General features: G+C 41.5%; 1 protein-coding gene across 4 annotated transcripts in view; it reads right to left on the bottom strand.

Annotated features, from left to right (window-relative positions):
- The window catches only part of VPS8 (VPS8 subunit of CORVET complex), a 274119-nt gene that overhangs the window by 194039 nt on the left and 67380 nt on the right, over positions 1-12700 (bottom strand). For all 4 annotated transcript variants that reach the window (XM_008266588.5, XM_089332060.1, XM_089332059.1 and 1 more), the window contains 4 exons: positions 9726-9761; positions 8883-8973; positions 8407-8453; positions 6377-6466 (listed from right to left, as the gene is read on the bottom strand). In XM_008266588.5, coding sequence (XP_008264810.1) covers positions 6377-6466; positions 8407-8453; positions 8883-8973; positions 9726-9761 — 264 coding nt within the window. The remainder of the gene's footprint in view (positions 1-6376; positions 6467-8406; positions 8454-8882; positions 8974-9725; positions 9762-12700) is intronic.

Genomic DNA, 12700 nt, shown 5'->3' with positions numbered 1-12700 from the left:
ATCATCAAAATCAGTAACAAAAAGTTGGGTATAAAAGAGCACTAAAATAGTATCAATAAGCAACTAAAGAGTATTCTTAGGTAAGGATGTTTATCTAACTGCAAATCTATTTACTAATCCATTTCAACTACATGATAAGGGAGAACTTAGACAAACGTTTTAATGAAATTCCTCCCCAAAAGGCAATTATATAAGTATAACATGGTTGTGTTGAGGTGAACTCATGGAAGAAGTCCACAAGCCACAATGGTGCTATCAGCAATAGCTTTTTCCTAAGTCCATTCTTTTTATTTTATTTTTTTAATACAGTTGTAGGGGTTTGGCATAGCAGTTAAGCCACCACTTGGGATGCCTACAACCCCTACTGGAGTGCCAGGGTTTGAGTCCTGGCTCTGCTTCCAATTCCTGCTTCCTGATAATGTGCACCCTAGGCAGCAGCAGATGATGGCTCAAGCAGTTGGGCCCCTGCCACTGATACGTGAGACTTGGACTGAGTTCCAGGCTCCTGCCATTGGCTTGGCCCAACCTTGGCTGCTGCAGATATTTGGGGAATAAACTGGCAGATGTGTCTGTGTCTGTCTTTCAAAGAAAATGAAAGTAAATAAAAAAATTTTTAAATAAAAATACACCTTTAAAAGCAAGCTATATAATTATTTTATGATTCTTATTTTTTCCCCAAAGAAACCATTTATTTAATGAGTACAAACTTCATAAGCACAACTTTAGGAATACAGTGATTCTTCCCATCATACCCGCCCTCCCACCCTCACTCACACCTCTCCTCCTCCTCCCTCTCCCATTCCCAGTCCCATTCTGCATTAAGACAAAAAACAAAAACAAAAACAAAAACAAAAACAAAAACTGTTCCTCAACAGTCAAGACAAGGGCTGTTCAAGTCATTGCTTCTCAAAGTGTCAATTTCACTTCTACAGATTTCCTTTTAAGTGCTCTGTTAGTTATATGATTATCTTATAATTAAATGTTTATGATGAAACACATAAAAAGGCAGATTTATGGTTGTATATTTCACTCATCCTAATGGGCTGAAGATCACCTTTTCTGGAGGAAAATTGTCCTGCTAAATGAAATAGATGTGTCCTCCCACCTAGGAATCCCCACTTGAATCAAGAGTGCCTTATTTGAAATTTGACCCAAATGACTTACAAATTATTAACACTGGCACAGACTGTTCCTGGGCTATAAATCCACTGGGTCTTCAGCTTTGAAAAATCTTAATGCAACCACTTCTTTTCACACAGCCAGACTTCAGCTTTTTCCTTCAATGTACTTACCTGGACTTTTAAAACCATTCTCTGTGCTATGAAACTGGAGGCAAGGTAAGAAATGTTGGTCTTAGTGTAGCATAGCAATCCAGGTGTGGAGCAGAAGCCCAAGTGCTTGATTGAAATTCCAGCTCTATTTACCAGCTAGGGGACCTGGAACAAGTTATTTAACTTCTGGGTTGCTTGGTCTCATTTATAAGCATGATTAGTAACAGTGCCGACCTTACAGAGTTATAATAAGAATTAGATGAGTTAACATGTGTGTCTCTGCTTACTCTTTTTCACCTGTGCTTGCTCTTGAAAATAACAGTACGGCATAATGGCCGGGTAAAAGCTGGGCTCTGAAGCCAGCAGAGAGTCCTGGCTTGACTATTTACCAGCAGTGTTACCTTGGAAAGCCAATTAGGACTCTGTCTCTCTCTCTCTCAATCTCTCTCTCTGTCTCTTGATCTCTCTCTTACGCTCTCCTTCTCTCTTTTCCTTCTTTGCCCCTTCCCTCCGGTCTGTTGGGTTTCCCCCAATAAACCCTTTCCCTTAAAAAGAAAGAAAGATCTTGAACATTTTTTTCATGTGTCTGTTGGCCATTTTTCAAAAGAGGAAATCCAAACGGCCAACAGACACATGAAAAAATGTTCAAGATCACTAGCAATCAGGGAAATGCAAATCAAAACCACAATGAGGTTCCACCTCACCCCGGCTAGAATGGCTCACATTCAGAAATCTACCAACAATAGATGCTGGAGAGAATGTGGGGAAAAAGGGACACTAACCCACTGTTGGTGGGAATGCAAACTGGTTAAGCCACTATGGAAGTCAGTCTGGAGATTCCTCAGAAACCTGAATATAACCCTACCATTCAACCCAGCCATCCCACTCCTTGGAATTTACCCAAAGGAAATTAAATTGGCAAACAAAAAAGCTGTCTGCACCTTAATGTTTATTGCAGCTCAATTCACAATAGCTAAGACCTGGAACCAACCCAAATGCCCATCAACAGTAGACTGGATAAAGAAATTATGGGACATGTACTCTATAGAATACTATACAGCAGTCAAAAACAATGAAACCCGGTCATTTGCAACAAGATGGAGGAATTTGGAAAGCATCACGCTGAGTGAATTAAGCCAGTCCCAAAGGGACAAATATCATATGTTCTCCCTGATCGGTGACAACTAACTGAGCACCAAAGGGGAAACTTGTTGAAGTGAAATGGACACTATGAGAAACAGTGACTTGATCAGCTCTTGTCCTGACGGTTGATGTGCAATGTAATACTTTATCCATTTTAGTATTTCTTTTTTGTTCTAGTACTATTGGTTGAACTCTATAATTAACACACAATTATTCTTAGGTGTTTAAATTTTAACTGAAAAGTGATCCCTGTTAGGAATTAGGAAAGCATTATGCTGAGTGAAAGAAAGGGACAAATACCATATGTTCTCCCTGATCGGTGACAACTGAGCACCAAAAAGGAAACCTGTTAAAGTGAAATGAACACTATGAGAAACGGTGACTTGATCAGCCCTTGCCCTGACTGTTCATGAACAACTTAATACGTTATCCCTCTTAGTATTTTTTTGTTTGTTCTATTTAATACTTTTGGTTGAATACTGTAATCAATACACAGTTATCCTTAAGTGTTGAAACTTAACTGAAAAGTGATCACTGTTAAATATAAGAGTGAGAATAAGAGAGGGAAGAGATGTGCAATTCGGGACATGCTCAAGCTGACTTACCCCAAACGGTAGAGTTAGAAACATACCAGGGGATTCCAATTCAATCCCATCAAGGTGGCATGTACCAATGCCATCTCACTAGTCCCAGTGATCAATTTCTGTTCACAATTGATCATAATGATAGGACTAAGAGCCAAAGGGATCACATAAACAAGACTAGTGTCTGCAAATACTAACTGATAGAATAAAAAAGGGAGAGAACGATCCAACATGGGAAGCGAGATACACAGCAGACCCATAGAATGGCAGATGTCCTAAACAGCACTCTGGCCTCAGAATCAGTCCTTTAAGGCATGCAGATCTGGCTGAAAAACCCATGAGAGTATTACAGGCATGGAAAGCCAAGATACACTGGGGGGAAAAAAAAAAAACTAAATGAAAGATCTCTGCGAGTGAGATCCCAGTGGAAAGAACAGGTCGTCAAAGAAGGAGGTACCTTTCTCTGAAGGGAGGAGAGAAATTCCACTTTGACTACGACCTTGTCTAAATATGATCAGAGTCGGTGAACTCAAAAGGCTTCCATAGCCTTGGCAGCTCATGACAAGAGCCTAGGGTGATTACTGATGTCATAAACAAGAGTGTCAATTTGTTAAGTCAACAACAGGAGTCACTGTGCACTTACTCCTCATGTAGGATCTCTGTCCTTAATGTGCTGTACATTGTGATTTAATGCTATAATTAGTACTCAATCAGTATTTTTCACTTTGTGTTTTCTATGTGGGTGCAAACTGTTGAAATCTTTACCTAATATATGCTAAACTGATCTTCTGTATATAAACAGAATTGAAAGTGAATCTTGATGTGAATGGAAGGGGAGAGGGAGTGGGAAAGGGGAGGGTTGCGGGTGGGAGGGAAGTTATGGGGGCGGGAAGCCATTGTAATCCATAAGCTGTACTTTGGAAATTTATATTCATTAAATAAAAGTTAAAAAAAAAAAAGAAAGAAAAAAATAAAGTCAGAAAGCCAATCTCTTCTGAGTTTCCTCATCTATAAAATGGGGATAAAAACACTTCAGGAGGTGCTGAGAATTAAATGAAAAGGGACGCTCTCACACCTCACACAGTTCTAGGCATGCATGAGGATAGTAAACGCTCAGTGAATCGGTTTAAAATCCCTTTCTTGTACCCCTTAGTACTTCAGTAGGCACAATTTGGACAATACCATTCTCTTTCTTCTGACAGTCTCATACCTCCAGCATCCATCTTTAGTTATGTGCCATTTTCCATATTTGTAGACTGTCTATGATTTGTAGACAGATCAACATTCCTCCCCCTCTCCTTCCTCCTTGAATCGTTCATGGTTATCACGTCAAAATTTCAGAATTTCCTGTTCTTTGTGAACCATTATTTTGGAGCCTGTAGCAATGAGATTGTCTCTATTTTTTAATGAAATATCTGCTTTCTAAAATATAGGATTCATACTCAGTATGTCACTGTTATTATAATCTTTAAAATGAAATAATTTTTCTCAACAATCTATCTCCTCTACTTGCTCAATCATTGGTAAAAATTAAGTCCAGAATAATGGTTCCCTCCATTGTTTGCTTTATCTTCTATGAGACTAATTCATGAATAAATCAAAACTTGTATCCGGGTATTCTTAGCAAAATAAGACTTCTAACAGGTAATGACCTAGTTCAGAATCCATTATGACTCTAGACTGTTTCTCTGTAAGTTCTGTAATCTGTATGGGAAACCGCCATGCACAGTTCCTGTCATCCTGAGATTCTTTAGGAATTCTCCATCAGAACATCAATTCTGTTCTGTTCTTCTGGGAAAAAAGCCTTATACCATGTTTTCCCCTAGAGTGGTGGTTTCTATATTTACACACAAACACACACACACACACACACACTCTTGCTCTCACTCTTGCTCTGTGTATGTCACTCATGACATTTGCTCCTCCCAGCTTTTCTTATTGTATCTTTTTTCAACAAAGAATATCTTCCAGTGTCCAGAATACCACCCTACTATCTCTTGGTGATGGGTATGTGCTTGTTAATGGTTTTCTCTTCTATACTTCCTTTATATGCAAAAATAATATATAACCTGTTCCCAAAAGGTTTATTCCAGAAGGCTTTCCCAAATGCTTTCTTTTTGCCTTGTGTGTTTCTCCTATTTATCCTTATAATTTTATCCAGGCTCATTTATCCTCCAGTGATAGATTTTATAAACCTCCTGCCAAAGAACCATGAAAGTGACTCCACCAGAAAAGCTCACTAGTGCAGCATCAAACAGTTCAGTTCCTCTGATACCATCCAACACATAGCTGCTTTATCTATCCTTATCTTCCAAAGTTATGAGCATCACACGAAGATATAAAAAGACAGGACCTGTGTCTGCTCTTCAGAACTTCAAACCCCTAAATTTCTTCCAAATATTTCTATTAATGCAAACATCAAAAAAAATCACGTCAATCAGACCACAAACTTTTAGATAGCAAAGACTGTGTGTATTTTACCCACTATTGCTTGGTATCCAATACATATTAGACCAGGGGATGCAAATTTTAGTCCATAATCTTGGCCACAGTCTGTTTCTTTATGGTTCATAGATAAGAATGGGTTTTATATTTTTCAGGGCAAAATGGAAGGGGAGGAGGGGGAGTAATGAGGGAAGACGACGAAGCAAAGGAGAAGTGACAGAGACAATCTGAAGTCCACAAAGCCTAAACCTCCCCATCTGGCTTTTTGTAGAAAAAGTCTGCTGACCCCTGTTTTAGATACTCAAATATTTGTTAAAAGAGGAGGTAGGGGAGTGGGAAGGAACCATACGGATGGAGAAGGGATGAATATAGAGATCATGGCAAACAGTAAACTCACAAAACTGTACAGGCCTTGACATCAGTCCTTGGATTTCTCATGAAGTTATAAAATAAACCAAAGGGCTTTCATTAGCATATTTTACAGAACATACATATATATTTGCAACTGATCTATTCTTGAGTCACAGGTGCTTCCAGGGGAACTAAATTTAAACGTTGGCAGTACACCTCTTCTCTAACTAGCCTAGCCAACATAAATGTCAGTCATCAGCAAGGTGTCAGCCTCCATAAGGTGTCAATTTACAGGTTATCACACCCTCATAAACACATCCTGTCCTTCCACATAGCACTAAGTAGGCAAGGGCAAGGTAACACTTCACAACATTGTATTCATCTTTTCCCATTGAACTGTGTATCTATTACTTCAAAGTCTAATCACTAAAAATATTCTACAAGCCCTGAAGTAAAGCTCTGAATACTAAAAAAAAAAAAATGTTTAACCAGAATGTGGAAGTCACAACCTCAAGTAACATAAAAGAGAAGAATAAGACCTATCAATAGAACTGTCTATCAGAAGTACATGCAAACGAGTACCTGAAAATGCTGCTCCATCACTTGGATTTTCCCCTGGTCTGGGCACTTTTTCAGAGCTCGATCTGCGTAATGGAACAGGATTTCTACCATCTGTAAGGAAAAGATATACCTTATTTCTAAAGTTTTTCAAAATTTAATATGTGTGGCCCACCTAAACAATACAGAATCAAGTTTTGCTATTATATTAAAAATATAATTTAAAATTTTATTGCATTATTCCTCAGCTTTTTTTTTTCTTCCAAACCCTGGCCTAATCTCTTTCAGCCTCAGGGCCGGTATTAATTTGCTCAGTTTTCCTAAGAAATAGCTCTGTGTTCTAGACCTCAGTAATATCTATGCTCAGGAAATGAAAAACTGAAGCTAAGCTCTTCAGTAATCTTCTGCTACAAGTATATTTCCCTAAAGAGCACAGATGAGCATATCATTCATGAGTCTAAGGGGTAACCATTCCATTCATGTTTTCTAAATGCTTCTACTAATTTGGGACATAATCTTTATACACGAATTTATACAAATCAAGGGGAGGAGGAGATCTGGGACTGGCATTGTGGCACAGCAGGTTGAGCCACAGCTTGTGAAGCTGGCATTCCATATGAATACCAGTTTCAGTCCTGGCTGCTACTTGCAATTGAGCTCTGTCAATGCACTTGGGAAGGTAGTGGGAGATGGCCCAAATGTCTGGGTTCTTGCACCCATGGGGAGACTGAGAGTTCCAGGCCTGTGGCTTCAGCCTGCCCAGCCCTGGCCATTGTGGCCGTGTAGGGAATGAACCAGTGGATGCAAGATTGCTCTTTGCCTAACTCTATCAAATAAATAAATAAATCTTTGGAAAAAAAAGGGGGGAAGGTATTTTGTAGTAAATAAATTCATCCAAGTCTACACCAAGACTACAAGGATAATAATAAGTATTAGATTGATTACATGAATGCTAATTATTAATAGTAATAACAAACAAAACATTGGCCTTTTTTACTACAGGCAACACAAACATTTGTACATACTGTAGAGTATTTTTCATATTTAATAATAGGTTCCTTTTTTTAAAGATCTATTTATTTATTTGAAAGAGTTACACAGAGAGAGGAGAGGCAGAGAGGTCTTCCATCTGCTGGTTCACTCCCCAATTAGCCACAAGGGCCAGAGCTGCGCCAATGGGTAGCCAGGAGCTTCTTCCAGGTCTCTCTTGTGGATGCAGGGGCCCAAGGACTTGGTCCAACTGCTGCTTTCCCAGGCCATAGCAGAGAGCTGGATCAGAAGTGGAACAGCCAGGTCTCGAACCAGTGCCCATATGGGATGCCAGCACTGCAAGCAGCAGCTTTACCAGCTACGCCACAGCACTGGCCCCTAATAATAGGTTCTTAAAAACTAACAAACTTCATTTTTTTATGAGCTATAATTAAATTCAGACCAGGTTTTCCTCCTTTCAGATGTCTTTTATACTACTTGGTTATCTTTGTAAGAGAGCAAGGGAAACAAAAAGAAAGGCAATAAGGAATTTAGAAAGCACTCAAGGAGCCAGCGGGTAAAGCTGCTGGCTGCAGGGGCCAGCGCTGTGGCATAGCAGGTAAAGTTCCCACCTGCAGTGCTGACATCCCATATGGGTGCCTGTTTGAGTTCTGGCTGCTCCACTCCCCATCCAGCTTCCTGCTAATGCACCTTGGAAATCAGCCGAGGATGGCCCAAGTGCTTGGGCCCCTGTACGCAAGTGGGGGACCCAGACAAAGCTCTCAGCTCCTGGCTTCAGATAGGCCCAGCTCTGGCCATTGAAGCCATTCGGGGAGTGAACCACCAGATGGAAGACCTCTCTCTGTCTCTCCCTCTCTGTGACTTTCAAATAAATAAAGAAAAAGCTTTTTAAAAAAGGAAGAAAGAAAAGCATTCAAGATGATGCCACAGAATTACAACCTGGCTTGTTTTTCTGACACTCTCTCTTTGATTATAGTCACTTAACCAATCACATCCAAAGATATTGGCAAATATCAATGGCAAATCTGTACTGTACTGGAGAAAAACCCTATTAAAATACTTACGCGATCTGCAACAACAGCCTTTCGCTTGTTGGCATCCCCTGATAATCCTGAAGAGAAGCAAAATCCAACAAGACAAAAATTAGTCCTCCCTTTCAGGAATGCAATTGTGTTCTGGTCTTCTGCTCATGATCTGTGCTAATAACACATGCAGTTACAGCAATCCTTAGGAAGCAAAATACTCGATAATACGCCATGACAGGCACATTGCATATCTGCCAGATCAGGTAGCTTATCAATGTACTTCTCTGTTGTTCCCATAGTAAATTTTCCTTATGAAAGAATTTAAAACGTGCCATTTTCATTTCCATGCCCTTTACTTGTCATTAGCCTTCTTTACTGAAGGTCTGTAAGGCTTAATAGCATCTTGTAATAAAACACTTGAACACCAGCTAAAGTGATCTATGAGTGAACAGTATGATTCATTCCCTCTGCTCTAGAGAAACCCTGTCCACCATGCTGAGAATCTGTCAGCTTACCCACTACTGCTTTTGCTTTTCCTTCATGGAAAGACCATGCAAGAGCCAAGGCTTCTGTAAGACAATCTTGTTTCAGAAGATGATCCACTCTCTAAAATGAAGAAACAATGGAAGCCAGATCCCTCTGACTGGTCAGTCACCATTCCAAATTCCTCTCCACCTAGTACCTTTCCAGAAGTTGCTGTTTAGTTACTAAAATTATTCAACAACTAACTAAAGAGTTTTTATAAACTTCCATACTAGCCATGTACTGCCTAAATTTAGATAATTTTGATGTGAGAAATATATCTTAAGTCACTGTTATTTTGAATTTTCTGATATAGATAAACTTCATTCTAATTCATAAGTCAGCTTTAGCATTTCAAATTCCTGTTACAATGGTTTTGATGTACATTTCTGAAATTAATAAGCACAAACCCAAATACTCTTCCGCAAAGTTGAGACAGCAATGTTAAGAAGCTATCAGGGACAGGTGTTTGGTCTAGTGGTCAAGATGTCTGTTAAGACACACATATCCCACACTGGAGTACCTGGGTTGGATACCCAGCTCCAGCTCACGACTCCAGCTTCCTACTAAGGCAGACCCCAGGAGGCAGTGATGATGACTCAAGTAATTAGGTTCCTTCCTGCCACCCACTAATTACTTGAGTTCCCAGCTCCTGGCTTCAGACTTATCCAGTGCCAGCCACAGTAGGTATCTGGGAAATGAAGGAGCAGATGGGAGAACGTTCTCACTCTCTCACTCTCCACCAGCCCCACCCAGTTCTCTGTCTCAAATTAAAGAGAAAAAAAAAGCAGCTATCAATTCAGTAACTCCTACATATAAAACTACTGTGAGCTCACCTCTCTCCAGCTTCTCAGCATCATCACATAAACAGACTAGAAATGGAAAAAAGAAATGGAAATGATCTTCACCAGACTTATTTGAAGACATACTTGTTCTACTCCCACATGTCATTTTACATCTAAGTAAAACTATTTCATACTACAATTAGATTAACATCTTAAAATTTACTAAAAGGTCTTCAAGAGCCCACATTAATGATTAAATAAAATAAATATTTAAAAGCCAGTAAATGGGATGCACGTTCGGCGCAGCAGTTAACATGCCATTTGGGATGCCAGTATCTCATATTGGAGGGCCTTGTTTGATTGCCGGTTCCTCCACTGCCAATCCAGTTTCCTGTTAATGTGCACCATGGGAGGCAGAAGATGATGGCTCAAGTACTGGGTTTCCTGCCAACCATGTGACAGACCCAGATGGAGTTCCAAACTCCTGCCTTAAGCCTGGCCCAACCCTGGCTATTCTAAGTACGTGGGGAGTGAAATAGCAGATGGAAGATCTTCCTCTGTCTCTCTGCTTTTCAAATGAAATGGAAACAGAATATTAAAAATCAGAAGTCAGTGGGGTCAGCGTTGTGGCATAGCAGGTATAGCCACTGCCTATGACTCCGGCACCCCATATGGGTGCCGGTTGAAGCCTCAGATGCTCCCCTTCTGATCCAGCTCCCTGTTAATGACCTGAGAAAGCAACAAAAGGTAGGAGATCTGGATGAAGCTCCTGGCTTTAGTCTAGCTCAGCCCTGGCCACTGTGGCCATTTGGGGAGCGAACCAGTGGACAGACAATATCTCTGTCTCTCCCTCTCTCTCTCTGTAACTGGCTTTCAAATAAATAAACAGATCTTAAAAAAAAAAAAAAAAAAAAATTAGAAAGGGCCAGGGCTGTGGCATGCTGGGTAAAGCTGCTGCCTGCAGTGCCAGCATCCCATATGGTACCAGTTCAAGTTCCAGCTGCTCCACTTCCAATCCAGCTCTCTGCTATGGCCTGGGAAAGCAGTGGAAGATGGCCCATATACTTGGGCCCCTGTACCCATGTGGGAGGCCCAGAGGAGGCTCCTGGCTCCTGGCTTCAAATTGGTGCAGCTCCAGCTATTGCGGTCATCTAGGGAGTGAACCAGCAGATGGAAGACCTCTCTGTCTCTGCCTCTACCTCTCTGTAACTCTGCCTTTCAAATAAATAAATAAATCTAAAAAAAAAAAAGAAGCCAGTAAGTCTACAGTCCAATAAGGAGTTAATTCTATGGGTGAGGAACAAACAACAGTGGCTGTAACAAATACAAAAACCACTCAAGCTCATCTCCTTGTACCAACTTGGCAATATTCTAGTTGAATTTTAATAACAAAGAATGTTTCTCTGTAAGTTTAAATAACAGGGGCCAGTGCTGTGGTATAGAGAGTAAGGCCACGGCCTGCAGTGCCTGCATCCCATATGGGCACCAGTTCAAGTTCTGGCTGCTCCACTTCTGATCCAGCTCTCTGCTATGGCCTGGGAAAGCAGTAGATGGACCAAGTCCTTAGGCCCCTGCACCCACATGGGAGACCCAGAAGAAGCTCCTGGCTCCTGGCCTTGGATAGGTACAGCTCCGGCTGTTGCGGCCAATTGGAGAGTGAACCACCGGATGGAAGACCTCTCTCTCTGCCTCTCTCTCTGTGTAACTCTGACTTTCAAATAAATAATAAAAAAAGTTTGAAGAACTATGCAGGGCCGGTGCTGCAGCTCACTAGGCTAATCCTCCGCCTTGCGGCGCCAGCACACCGGGTTCTAGTCCCGGTCGGGGCGCCGGATTCTGTCCCGGATGCCCCTCTTCCAGGCCAGCTCTCTGCTGTGGCCAGGGAGTGCAGTGGAGGATGGCCCAAGTCCTTGGGCCCTGCACCCCATGGGAGACCAGGATAAGTACCTGGCTCCTGCCTTCGGATCAGCACGGTGCGCAGGCCGCAGCGCGCTGGCCGCAGCGGCCATTGGAGGGTGAACCAACGGCAAAGGAAGACCTTTCTCTCTGTCTCTCTCTCTCACTGTCCACTCTGCCTGTCAAAAAAATAAAAATAAAAAAAAAAAAACAATGCAAAGAAATAAATTGACATTCAAAAAGTTCCTATTCCAATGATTCAAATATCTCAATGCATTTTAATGCTCTTAAGCTGATATAAGCTAAAGGCTATTGGAATTATATGGCAAATGTACATGATTAAGTATCTTCCTGGTCATGAAAACATAAATGCGAAGGTAAGTTATGAAAGCATATCCAGGCCGGTGCTATGGCGTAGTAGGCCAAGCTTCCACCTGCGGTGCTGGCCGGCATCCCATATGGGCACCAGTTTGTTTCCCAGCTGCACCTCTCCCAGTCCAGCTCTCTGCTATGGCCTGGGAAAGCAATGGAAGACAGCCCAAGTGTTTGACCCCTGCACCCCCGTGGGAGACTTGGAAGAAGCTCCTGTCTTCAGATCGGCCCAGCTCCAGCCATTGTGGCCATTTGGGGAGTGAACCAGTGGATGGAAGATCTTTTTCTCTGTCTTTCCCTCTCACTGTCTGTAACTCTACCTCTCAAATAAATAAATAAAATCTTTTTTAAAAAAAATTAGCTGAGGGGCCAGTACTGTGGCACAGTGGGTTAACGCCCTGGCTTGAAGCGCCGGCATCCCATATGGACGCCGGTTCAACACCCGGCTGCTCCACTTCTGATCCAGCTCCCCGCTATGGCCTGGGAAAGCAATAGAAGATCACCCAAGCCTTGGGCCCCTGAAACTTCGTGGGAGACCTGGAGGAAGCTCCTGGCTTTGGATCAGTGCAGCTCCAATTGTCCTGGCCAACTGGGGAGTGAACCATCGGATGGAAGATCGATTGATCTCTCTCTCTCTCTCTCTCTCTCTCTGCCTCTCCTCTCTCTATGTAACTCTGACTTTCAAATAAATCAGTAAATCTTAAAAAAAAAAGCTGGTATTATTTAAAAAAAGCATATCCATGAGTCAAGAAAATAAA

This window comes from Oryctolagus cuniculus, chromosome 4 (genome assembly GCF_051225735.1).
Source record: "Oryctolagus cuniculus isolate XC-2025 breed Fujian yellow rabbit chromosome 4, ASM5122573v1, whole genome shotgun sequence".
Taxonomy (NCBI): Eukaryota; Metazoa; Chordata; class Mammalia; order Lagomorpha; family Leporidae; genus Oryctolagus; species Oryctolagus cuniculus.
The sequence above is the reverse complement of the archived record's forward strand: the minus strand, read 5'-3'. Positions and strand labels throughout refer to the sequence as shown.